Below are 12,694 nucleotides of genomic sequence, written 5' to 3'. Positions count from 1 at the left end.
CAAGAATTTGTTGTGATGCAATCGTTCTGATCGTTTCGTTTTAGCATATGTCCGGAGTTAGGAAAACTATTGAGAAAACTTCATCAAAACAGTGAGCACACAACAAGAAGATTAGCAAAGCTATGTGGACACTTTGCTCCTGCACATAAAACTGTCCAAAAACTATCGACGTTGTTGCATGTTGGGCCCTACAATACAACCAAGGATAATTTGTCTTAACGAACGCCCTAACGGTTCAAGCTCGTTTCCAGCCAAATCGTTTCCAGTCGCTTGCTGTTCAATCAGATTTAGAGACGATTGATTATCACACCCCGAATCCGTTTCATCAATCAATTCAACGGTCGTACCACAACGCTTGCCGAAACTTTGTTCCCGGTAATTCCTGTGGGAACGATAGCGATTCGTCCATTTAATGATGCTTGACGTGGAGGAAAGAAAAACAGGACAAAAGCCCCTGAATGTCTATTAAGGAAGACAATCCGACTAGGAACTTCTGAAGACTGTTGCTTGTGATGCGGCGAAAAGAGAGAAACAAAAGGGTCCTTCCTGGACCCGTAATTGGTGTCTAACGATTCACGTAAAAATCCACCTCGTAGTAGACTCGCTGGACTAACAGATGGTGGAAGGCTAAACATGGTTCGATGTAAGTGGATTGAAATCGATTTCTTATAAAATAGTGGTTTAGCGATCCTTGCTACTACTATCTCCCGAATGCTTCCAGCAAGTACAGCCAGAGCTGTACTCGCATATTTCTTCATCATTTTCATTTTTTTTTTCGAGGAAAAAAATTTCCTCGAAGGGGAAGAGTCTGGACTTGTCTACAGTCTACAGTATGGTTTGAGTGTTGATTCACAGCCTTTTTAAAAAGAAGGACAGGAATGAAAATAACAAAAACCACGCTAATAGTCGTGGCAAGGATTGTGTGCCGCACGTTTGCGAGTTTATCGGTACGAGTTTGTCGGGTGAGCTTGCGAAGAAACTCTTATCGTAAAACGTGCCGTGTAAATTGGTGTGCCGGGTCGGGTGAAGAAAAGGCGGTAAACACGGTAGTAAAACGAAACTGAAACGAGTAGCTTGAGGATGGATGGGTTAATGGCTTTACGTCTCAGTGTTGCTGTGGTGGAAGCAAATGGAAGGAGCATTAGGATGGAATTGGCTTCAATATGGTGGATGGTGAGTTATTCGTGGGGATGCCATAGACGGTATTTCGCTCGATTTAACGTTTAAATGTTCCAAGAATCTAACGGGCTTTAATTTGGATCATGAAGTATACAGAATGGGTCTATCGTTGGTTGGTACACGGATTTCTTCAATCAAGTCTCTCGATTCCGATTGTATTCAATTAAGGAAGTCTAATTCAACGCCCGATGATGTCATCAGTTATGGATACAATTGATGATGACTGCATCATGATCTTCCCTCTCTTACTCAGCCAGTTTCATGTTTGCATTTATTTCACAGGGCCAACAATATTAAAAGTATGAATTATCGCATTACCGCCTAAGCTGTCGCAGCAAGAGCAAATAAAAGTGATCATTGAAAGCAGTTGTGATTGAACTGGAAGCTAACAGCTTTGCCTTCGATTGCTGTACGATCGCTGTACACGTGGCCGTGGCTTCGATACGGTTTGACGTAAGGATTGCCTCCGGATGTGCCGCAACAGGAGGAGAACAACGTAGCACGTGAGCCGGCAGCGAAGTTTTCGCAGGAACAAATCTTCGGAGAGGCGAAGGAGTACATCCACTGGAAGCAGGGGTTTAACCGGGTGTGCTCCTTGTATCTCTCCGTGCTTTGCGGCGTTTGGCAGGCAGCGATGGCGGAAGCGATCATTGCCGACTGGATCTCCGACTACAGTGCACTGCAGGAATCGGAACTGCGCACGTTTGCCGCCCAGCACGAGAATGATTTCGAGATCTCGAAGGCACTGTACACCATCCTGAACGAGCGCACGAAATATAAGGATGTAAGCATGACTTTACCGCGAGGTGGTTCGTACGTGCTTTTTGAAATAACCTTTTTTTTTGGTTTCCGTTTTCGCAGCTAATCCATCCCATCTGCAATCAGCTGTGCAATTTCTACCGCTCGAATGAGGTCGAACTGCGCCGGTTTACGCTACAGTTTGTGCCGATGTTGATATATCTGTATCTAAACTCAGTGGCACTCGGCGATAAAAAGGGCTGCCGTTCGATCGAAACGCTACTGATCTGCATTTACAACATTGAGGTCAGTTCGGACGATGGCAGTCCGAAGGTGGTCTCCTTTCGGATGCCCGTCCTGGCGCAGGCATCCGTCTATCATGAGGTAAGACTGGGTGGGGGAAGGAATCGGTCCTGGATATTGAAATTTACCAAAAAACGTCCGTCTGTTTTGCAGGAAAAAAGCCTACAACCGAGTGATTTGCGGCGATGGGAAGAGAATAGCAATAAGGATATCAACTGGGGTCCACTACCGTCGATCGAATCGATCAACGCGCAGAACCGGCTTAAGGTGATGACGGCACTGCTCTTTACGTACAATCAGCAGCTAAATCAGATCCACAAACCTGCCCTGTATCATCTGTGCAAAACCACCTCACTGCTGGTGAACCAGGGCTTTCCGAAGATTCCGGGCGGTCATATGCATCGTTCATCGTACGGTACCGATCCGATCTCACCACAGCAACCGATGGCGATGGCTGCCCCGTCACATGTCGTTCGGCCACCGCCACGGATCGCTGTAAACGCCCAGTTCCTGGTGGAGCTGGCGCACGCCAACTACTTCGCCATGTTCAACGAGTTTGCGTCGGCGGCGATCGAAGCGGTGACGGATCTGCACAGCCGCGCATGCTACGAAATGCTTCCCGAGGTGATACTGGTAACGAATGCGATACGCAACTCGTTGCATGCGAATCCTTCCGGTAAGTTTTAGTAGATGTTGCCTTAACGGTGTGGAAATGTCTGTTTAAATTAATTATCTATTTTGTATTATATTTTTTCTCCACATCCATAGGTCAACCCAGTGACGGTCCGATGGGTATTAGTGTAGCGCTGACACCTGCCACCACGACCGTGACGGTGTCGAAGTCGATGATTACGAATGCCTCCTTCCGCACGAAGAAGCTACCAGGTAGGTGGTTCAGTTTTCTCGTTCTCGTTTCGCGGTTGCTTTACGCCGCTAGAAGCGTCCCATCCGTTGAAAAAAGCCCTTTTCGTGTGGTACTACAATATTTTGCCCTGTTAGCCAAGCTCTCTTGTGTCGAAAAAGAGTAACGATTTGACGAAACAATTGATGAACTTTGCAAACTTTTGTTGGCCTCTTAAATTTCGAATCGTCACTCTGCCTCCATTAGTCACCTGCCGCGAAAGGGATGGCGCAATCTATTTACTTTCGTACCTTTTTTTCCTCCCACCCTTTTCTTATCCAACAAATCACCAATCCGAGTCGAGTCCGGAGGTTGTTTCTTTTCTTGTTTGCTTGTTGCGCGAGAAACGGCCATTTTCTTACTGATGCTTCAAGCTTTTACGTTGTTCAATGTGATGTTTCTGTTTTCAAATGAATCTTGTTTTTTTTTTCTTTGAAAATGTTTACCATTTTGCTCTTCATCCGTTACTACTACTAGCCCTGCTCCTCATGCATTACTCATCGGTTTTAAACTTGCACTTCCTTGCCTTTTTTTCGTGGCCATGTAAATTCCTTTTTTAGATTTTGTGTCCTTTCTTTTGAATTGTTTTTATGGAAAAATTGTATTAAAATTAACACTAGTTTGTTCGTTTAGAAGAAAGTAATAAAAAATTTAATCTTGTACATCGATTCCCATTCCTGCACCCCTTGGGGGCTTGGGGTAGTATTAATATTCCACGTAACATCTGGTGTAACACTGTCCTTCGGTGGTGTTTTCCATGTTTTCCTAAACAAAAAAGCCCCGAAATTAATTCAATCATATTCTCTGAGCCGACCCGAGAAAGATATTTTGATTGGTTCTGTTTAAATCACAATCCATCAAACATTTTCCCACATATTTTTAAAAGTTTATGAATATTTCCCCTTCATCGCGAATCAAAAGAGTACGCCAAAGGGTGGACAATTAGAATGCTTTTAGGTATCGGACAATGTTTCAATGTCAATACTTCAAGTCACCGTAATCATTCCGTATCTTTCACTGGCGCTCTCCTTGTGTGCGGCCACTGGTCAAAGAGGCGTCCGCAGCGAAAGCAGATCCCCACCTATTTTAGTGTAGGCGGAATGACAACGGAGCGAGCAATTGGGGTTGAATCGCGTCTCAGAACGATGTTGCTAATTTGCTTGACTTTTTTGATGACGACCACGACCACGACGACGACGGCAGGATCGTCAATTCGACTCAGTCAAACGCACCAAATGATGGGGTGTATGTGGGTTGGATCCGATTCGAATCGATCCTACAACGTCCGCTCAGTATAGCAATCCGCACGCGATTCCTCGAAGAACAACACTACGTCCTACATTCGTGGGTTGGGTGGATGGATGATGGTGGTATTTGATATCATCGGGTATCATCACAGCCCACATTGGTGTTATCAGAGCGTACCACGTTGATGAGCGTTTGTGGAAACGGCGGTGGTGGGAAAGAAAAGTAAGAATGGGAAGAATTGAGCCAAGATTTCTTTTTTGTTTGTAAGCGAGAGATAAACTATGACTGCTGGTGTTGCTGCTGGCCCGTGCCATGATTCGGGGAGGTAATTATTTGCTAAAATGGCAGAAACACAGTACAGCGTCCTTAGCGATGATGCCCTTGAAGGAATCGGGTGAAAATGATGGGATACATCGTGGGTGGTGTACTTTAGCCGCCAATCGGTTGTGTATGTACATTTGTTTGTTTGTTTGTTTATGCTTTTCTTACCGCCTTTTATGGTTCGGTGGAAACATTGCTCTTTAACATGATTGTGACACGTTGCAAAGGTTTACTACTTAATCCCTTTTTTATTATTTCTTTTTCGATGTTAGAAGAAAATTTCGTACCACATGCAACGATCAAGCTGTATGAGTTGGAACAAGTGCGTTTGTTGGTGCAAACAGTCCTTATCGAGGTCGTGAATCTCTCGTGTCGAATATCTGAACGTTCGACAAGGAAACCAAAGATACGAAAAATTCGGTGGTTAGATCTATTTCTTAGAGATTAGTTTGAAGTGTCCTGATTCCTTGGTTGAAGCATTCATGAATCCAAACATAAGCTAAATCCGATAATGGTTCTCTACTACTAAGTGAGAAATAAATTTCTTGTAAAACTTTCTGATCCACTGCACACTCCACGCGTAAGTTCGCCCAACGTCCACAAGGGTAGGATCTTTCGGGATTTAGAAACGACCATAACGTGCGCTGTTGTGACTTCTCCGATGGAACAGCTCTCCGTGTTGAGATTTACGGGATGTAACGAAACCGGCGGCCAAAGCAACAGAGCTTCGCCAGAGGTTAGAAAGTAAGTTTTGCTCCTAATAGCTCAATGTTCTTTACCGTGTACCGGTGCGTGTTCGGTGTGAGACGTTCGACCACCCCAGGAATGGGGAGGTTTGGATGTTTTTCCTCTCTCTCAGTATAAAAGTTTCAATCTTCCTTCGATGTTTCTGTCCCTCGAACCGATGTGTCTATCATATCCTGATGTGATGCTGAATGTGCTTGAAGTTATGTACTCAAAATGCCTTTGCATGCAACGGACCCGATTCTCGATGTTGTGTGTCCTGATGGTGTGTAGAACCTTTCTTCTTTTCTTGGGCAATTTGCTCAAAATGTGTGCTTTACAGTTAAGAACATTCGAGACACTAGTTCGTCTCACATATATGTGCCATTAATTACGAGACGAATGAGGTTTAAAGAGACGGTTTTAGGACAGATGAACCGTGAAATTGTGTACATGTGCTAACAAGGACCTAGGTCAGAGGGAAAGATTGCATGGGAAACATTCTACTATATTAATTAGCTTGTCAGACACACATAGGTTCCGACATCGTTCGAAGTCTCCAGACGTTTCCTATTGTAATTCGTCTTTGAAATTTCGTCTCCTTCCGACTAGGTGAAAAACGCGGTGGAATGTGCACGATGTGGATGTGTTTGTATACAGAGGTCTATTGTTCCATTTCAGTTACTTGGGAGCCCCATTGTTGGCGGGTTCTCTTTAGTCTAGTGAAGGTGAAGTTTCTCCAGACATCTGGACTTTCTTTTTCATAATTTCTTTGCTTAAGACTTATACGTGGAGTGAGTGAACTTTAATGTCTTTGTTGTGGATGGGCTGAACATGAGGTATAAAAGTAGTTTAGACATGATTTTTTTTTTATGAAGCCAACAAATCGATCAATCATTTGCCAATGTGTATGACAAATAAACTTTTTATGACCTTTTAATTTCTTGATTGCCTACTAAAACATTTTATCATCAGGCCTCATTTTATTACCTAATTATTTTATCGCGACTTAACAGAATATCATACCCTCGTCACTCAACAGCTAAAATGGGCTCTCGTCTACCCTTTTGAAAAGCAGGGTTAAGGAAACAGTTTCAACTCGAAAGATGGAACCAAGTGAATGCCAATGTCATTTAAAATGGCATCTGTTCCTTGGAACAGATGCCAAGATGAACAGATTTTCTATTTCCGTTTCATAACATCCAACGCCTCTTAACAAATTACGTGATATCGATACATTGACGCCGTAGAGCTGTTAAAAATACGACGAACAATTAAAATATGTAACCGAGAAGACAAGATAACCACAACCTTGATACGCTGCAGCATCATCATTCTGGAGAGATTGCAAGAGTAAAGTCTACCACCTGCCTGGCTCACATGTCAAATGGAGCATGCGGTAAAACGTGACCAGGCTCCATTAGTGTGTTAGTGTGTGTTTGTTTCGTATCATCGATGTAAATGATTACGCAAAAAAAAAGGAAAAACCTAGGGAAGGATTTGTTGTCCATGGCTATTTACCGGAGGAGTAACATAAATCTCTCGGAACTATGTTTCAATATACACGCACATGCAGAGCTCGTTATCGTCCGGAAGGGAAAGTGGATTGTTTGTTGAATAATCGTCCAACATTCCAGGTTTTGTGGTCACTACTTGGGCAGAGTGTGTAAGGATAATGGAAAATTTCCTTCAATCATTGATTGATGCTGCTGCTGCTGCGTACTATGCTGCGCCTGTCCGGCTTACAACTACAATAGTTGAGCTATGGTACGAAGGCGTCCCTTTGAAAAATATGGGTTTGAAATTTTACATCCCACTGTAATTAATAACATTGTTACGAAAGAGATCTGTGGGCAGGGGATGTCACACTGAATGAGTTTATTTTCTGTCATGCTGCCCTGTGTACGACAGCCAGATGCAAGCAAGCGGGAGACAATAATTGTTTTTCTTTACAACTGCAATGGAAATATGCATTGTTTTGTTCATGAATCGCATTTTGTTTTACTCATCTTAATTTTATTTTACTTTTCCTTGGTTCTTTGTGTATTTTTCCATTAAATATTTCATCAACATTTTCGCCTCGTATCTTCCAACATTCGCTCTGGGCGATATCAATCTCCAAAAACAAAACAAAAAGCTTCCGCCTCTTAATCTTTCCTGCTTCGTTAAGAAAGATTTGCATGGTAAAACCGATCCAGCAAGACCGATCGTTGTAATAAAGTGAAATCCAGTAAAGAGTAACGGAGGCTTTATGGAACTAATTTTCCCCTCTGTACGTCGTTGTATCATCTCGTTTGTCTCTAAACTATTCGTTTGCTTTTTATTGCTGATTTCTTCTCAATCATTTCTATCTCTTTCTGTGCTTTTTTTCTACTAAAATGTTTAAATTTAATTCTTAAATCTTTCCCTTTATCTGTAACTACACTGTATATCTTATAACTTCCCTTTTCCGACAGTGCATGGCACACGCAACCATATAGAAGGGCCGTTTGCAATGTAAATGCAATGCAATCTTGGTTATGGTGTTTCTTTGTTACTACTCTTCTGCGCCTTTGCTATGCCCAATCTGCTATTCGCAGACGCAAAAGAACAGCTGCACTGCGAATCTCTGATTTGCTTTTTTGAAGCTTTGATGAAAGGAGGAACTGTCGCAATAGCGAAGTGAACCGATTGATGTAACAAATCATTTTTTTCTTTTCTTCTTTTCCTCTAATTTTCCTTCTTAATCTCCTTCTCCTTATCTCTCTGTGCGTGGCAAAAAAAAAACACTGTAAAAACTTAACTTTGAATTTATTGTACTGAAAATCGCTACTCTGTCTGGGTGTGATGTGATTTTCGATTGGCTATATGATGGTTCTGTGTACGTGATGACGGACCTGGTCCATTACTTGCCGTCTTTAGACGATCTGGAGGTTGAGTTTGTGAATGCACTACAGTCCACGCAGCAGGAAATGATGAGCAAGCTGGCGATGATTGATGCGGACGTAGGAGGACCCGGTCTTATCGGTGGTTCGGGCACCGTGAGCAGCAGTGTCACCACTAGCACAACCGTGCCGGCATTTGCAGTTCAGAACAGTGCTCAGGAGGGCGAGGCGGCTGATCCTGATTCAAACAGCCCGCGTACCGAACCCAAAAAGAAAGAGTCACGAAAATGGAAAAATTGGGGCTGGAAATCGAATGCCGCTTCTGCCACGGCGGGAACAAACGCGAACGGTACCGGTACGGCAGGTCCGAAGCAGGCTAGCATCGAGGAGGAATCAGACTCACCGAAACGATCGGCAGGATCGACCCGTCACTCTAGTCCGGCTGATTCACCCAAACACAAACTGCTGTTGGGCACGGGCAAGGTGGAGGACGTTAACTCCAGCAGCAGTATCTCGCCTGCCTCACTAAGACGCAAAAAGTTCCTATCGAGCAAGAATCAATCGCCGATAAATCGATCGGAAGCACGTGCTAGTGCCGGCGCACGATTGTACGAGGAGCTGGAGAGCAGTCTGCAGGACTCGGACTCGGATGAGCTGGCGGCGCTTATAGTGAATGGACGACCGGCAACGATCCACCTGATACAACCGTCCACTATTCCTGGACTTTACTAAGAGTGGACCGAGTATTGCCAATAGCCGGAATCTCTCTGGATGCTGGAAGAGTGCTTTAGGGGCCACAACCACTATGGAAATGCTAATCTACAATTAACACAGAGACGTTATCGAAACGAGAAGCCTTACATATTAATCACAACTTTACTAGATAACTAATAATCGATCTTGCCGCTTCAAGACTTCAGAATATTTAGTGCATATCTCCTCCCCCCCAAACACGATAGACACCACGATCGATCAGCACGATATACTGTACTCAAGCTCATCGAAATTCCTGCAACGGTTAGTGAAGATGCATCACCGAAAGGTACAGTTTGGAAAACAGGCAAGCCTATGACGTCTTCTACCAAATTTCAAATACTGCTTTCTGCTGCAAAACCACTACCGCGCCACCACGAGTGCGTGCTGTGTGCCTTTGTTCCGCTGTTGGCTATTTGAGTGTGCGATTTTGGACCTTTTTTTTCTACATTCGGTTTTGCTTCATTCGGTCTCACACATGTGTTTTTGGAGGCTAGTACTGCGCGCTGACGTTGTTGTACTGTTTCTGTTATGTTCTTTTTTGTTTATTTAATCGCACATGTGCACAGAAATGATGAACACACGACCCACACCGGTCGTCCGTTCATACATCGCACTCAGTCTATTGTTTCTGTATTCCTCACTGTATTACTGCGGACGGTGTTGTGTGCACTTGCGTCGTCGTCGAATGAATGCGTCATTATGTGACAAAATGACTGAAGGGCATCATCTCTGCACTCTTTAATGCACTGTACTGAGGCTCTTACACCACTGTAAAGCGATTCCCACATCAAACCACCATCATGTTTATGATTTTTCAAATTTTCGTTTTCAGTTTCGGTTTGAATTTGAAAATCTGTGCTTATGGTTGTTCCTCTTAAGTTGATCCTTTTATTATTCAGCTTGTTTGGCGTATATAAATATCAACACATGCTTCCCGTCGTCAGTACGATGATGCTCGAAGGGGTTTTCACAGCACCACCGCTCAACGCAACCCACCGCACCCACCAACTCGTATTATCCGTCACGTGTTTCCATGTGATTTTTGTTTTCCTTTCGATATGTTGCGCGCTTATGAACGTTCCCTGGGCTGCGGGGTGTTATCCGGGTTCGAAGCATGAACGACGAGAGGGGTGGGAGATTATTCTGGCACACGATTTTTGTCAATATTTGTACCAACTCTAGGGACGGTAGCCGAAAAAAAAAATCAGGAGCTAAAAACTGCAGAGTACGTTACAAATAATCGTCCCGTGTTGGGTGTGCTTTCTTTACTGTTTTATTAAGGCGTTTTAAAAACAGCTTTAAACGAACTTTTTTTTACTTCTCTTGTTAAAACATGTTATTCTGTTCTGTTCTGGTTCTTTTTGTCCAACGTGTGTTGATTCTGTGTGTATTTGTGATTTTTTCCTTCCTATTAATAATGAATCAGTTTGTTATGTTCTTACTTTTTCCTAAAATCTTTCCTGCGTATGTTTGTCCGTTTTTTGTTGTTGAATTTTTACAATGTACGCAACCACATACTACGTACCTGGTGGGTTATTTGTAGCAAAATAACGTGCCAGACTTTATACCACACACGCACCGCACAGTCAGAGCTTTTTTAATGCACGTGGCCTATTGTGTGCACTTGTACTCGTACCGTGTAACCTGTGTAGCCCCTGCAAGTAGGCAATGCGACAAAGTGGGTCGAATTTTTAATACATTCGTAAGCATCTTTTAAGATGTTTTTATAAATATTTTTACAATATAATTACAAATATTCTTGAGGAGAAAAATCCATCTTTCATGCAAAACATTACGAAACAAATCTCTCTTGCTCTTAGCGTCTGTAACACTTTGTTTACTACTTTGTGTCGATCATAAAACAACAAGCGACTCTGTTTGTGGCGCTTTCTTAGAACTCAACGGATACAAAACAAAAAGGTCCAGATAAGAAAAATATACGCGTTGAAGGTGTCAATAAATGTCTCACTGTGACCTATATTATTCTTAGCGACCCATTCGATGGTCGAAAGGACAAGCGTATTGAAGAAATTAATTGAAACATAAAGTTCAAGTGGAAGATAAAACAAAATGATACACAAACAAATCGGCAAGTTATGGTTTTCTCGGTGCTGGTACACAGTATATCTAATGAGTTATCCATCATCTTCGATTGAATCGTTTCCGATCTTTCTCTCGCTCTCTCCAGGTGGTGGACGCGCGTGCTTTGGTGCGCCACCGCCTCTATACACTGCACGTTAAGCAATCGTTTACCTTCTTATCTGTTTTGTGTACCAATCGGTCTGAAAAAAAAAAATGCTCTTCCCAGACCAAACCCCACCACCCGCCACCTCATACACCCCTTACCGCAACTACTAGTCCAGTGTTCGTGCAGGTGTTGTTGCAGCAAAAGAAGTTTAATTAATTTTCCACGTTGGTTTTGCTTTATTCTTTGCAATACACGCTGCGCCGCTGCCTACGACGACGATGACGATAATGTTTTTTTGCCACGCAGACGATATTCCAATACAGGGCCCAACGAAGGAGGAAAATGGTGGCCCACACCATCTAACCAGCATCAACGAAGAGGGTGAAAGTGGGCAACCGTCGGCGGACGGTAGCACCAAGGGTGCGGCCGGTGGTGGTACGGCGGGTGCTATGTCGGGCACACCGGGCAAACCGAAGGACTCCAAGACGCATAAGGTGCTGGGCGGTTTCAAGAAACTGAAACCGGAAAAGGATAAGGATAAGGAGAAGGATAAAGATAAGGACAAGGATAAGGATCGGGATAAGGAGGGAAGCGGCACGACACCGGTGGTGCTGGTTTCGACCGGTTCCGGTGGTGGTGTGACGCTTCCGGTGAATAGCAGTACGGTAGCGGCGACGGCCGGCATTACCGTCGGCGGAACGTCACTCGTCGAGGAAGCAAAGGCACTAATGTCATCGGCGAAGAAGATTAACTCGAAGGAGAAATTAAGTGGTAAGTAAAGCCGTTTAAAATCTACAAATAAGAAGCACCGCTAAGGAATGGTGTTCGGTTAGAAGAAGGCGCGATTTTTGAAATACACCTCTCTTTCTTCTAATTACAGCTTCCGGTGTCGGTGGTGGCCAACCGGCAACCGTAGTCGTGCTCTCGAATGGTAGCATCCTGATGGGATCTGGTCCGGCCTGCAACACGACGAACGGCGACAGTTCGGACGGTGCGGTAACAACGCTTACGGCCACGGGCACGGCAAACGGTGGACTCGGCAAGCAGTCACTTGACATTGGCGAATCGTTCGATTCGGGCAGTGAGTTGCTGCAGCAGCACGGTCCAACCACGACCAGCAATGGAGGCAACACGATAAAAACCACCGTGCTGGATATGAAAAACCACGGCAGTATACAAGTTAGTCAAGTTTAGATTATTTGTCCATGTGTCGGTACACGCTAGGAAGTATAATTTTTACGGGGTGGGAAACGTGCGTGAGTACGTGCGTGTATGTGTGTGTTTATTAGATTCTCCCCGAGTCCTCCCGTACCGATTGATCCGTTTTTTTTTTTACTTTACCTCACCCGTTTCATTGTCGCTAAGCGTCAAGGTTACACAGCTACAGTATTGCAGTCCTGTTTGTAGGGTATGCTTCTTGAAAAGTGTTTATCAAGGATAAAAACGAAAACCCGCCTCTTATACATACCGAAA

At 43.9% G+C, this 12,694-nt stretch overlaps 2 protein-coding genes across 2 annotated transcripts in view; both read left to right on the top strand.

Annotated features, from left to right (window-relative positions):
- The window catches only part of LOC126561167 (UDP-glycosyltransferase UGT5-like), a gene marked incomplete at its 5' end in the record, with an annotated part of 199,997 nt that overhangs the window by 180,266 nt on the left and 7,037 nt on the right, over window positions 1–12,694 (top strand). The gene's annotated exons all lie outside the window — the stretch shown is intronic.
- LOC126561875 (hyccin) lies at window positions 1,740–12,415 on the top strand. Its single transcript, XM_050218234.1, has 6 exons — window positions 1,740–1,963; window positions 2,041–2,301; window positions 2,374–2,896; window positions 2,989–3,105; window positions 11,528–11,992; window positions 12,102–12,415. Exons 1-6 carry the CDS (start codon window positions 1,814–1,816, stop codon window positions 12,413–12,415), a joined length of 1,830 nt encoding a protein of 609 aa, XP_050074191.1. The 5' UTR covers window positions 1,740–1,813.

This window comes from Anopheles maculipalpis, chromosome 3RL, assembly GCF_943734695.1.
Source record: "Anopheles maculipalpis chromosome 3RL, idAnoMacuDA_375_x, whole genome shotgun sequence".
NCBI lineage: Eukaryota > Metazoa > Arthropoda > Insecta > Diptera > Culicidae > Anopheles > Anopheles maculipalpis.
Note: the sequence above shows the minus strand (reverse complement) of the source record. Positions and strands in the feature narration are given on the sequence as shown.

Bases quoted from the DNA above. Each gene is read 5' to 3' on its own strand.
- LOC126561875 (XM_050218234.1), top strand. From the start codon at position 1,814: ATGGCGGAAGCGATCATTGCCGACTGGATCTCCGACTACAGTGCACTG. The intron at 1,964-2,040 runs GTAAGCATGACT...CCGTTTTCGCAG, and splicing joins AGCGCACGAAATATAAGGAT to CTAATCCATCCCATCTGCAA. The intron at 2,897-2,988 runs GTAAGTTTTAGT...CCACATCCATAG, and splicing joins GTTGCATGCGAATCCTTCCG to GTCAACCCAGTGACGGTCCG.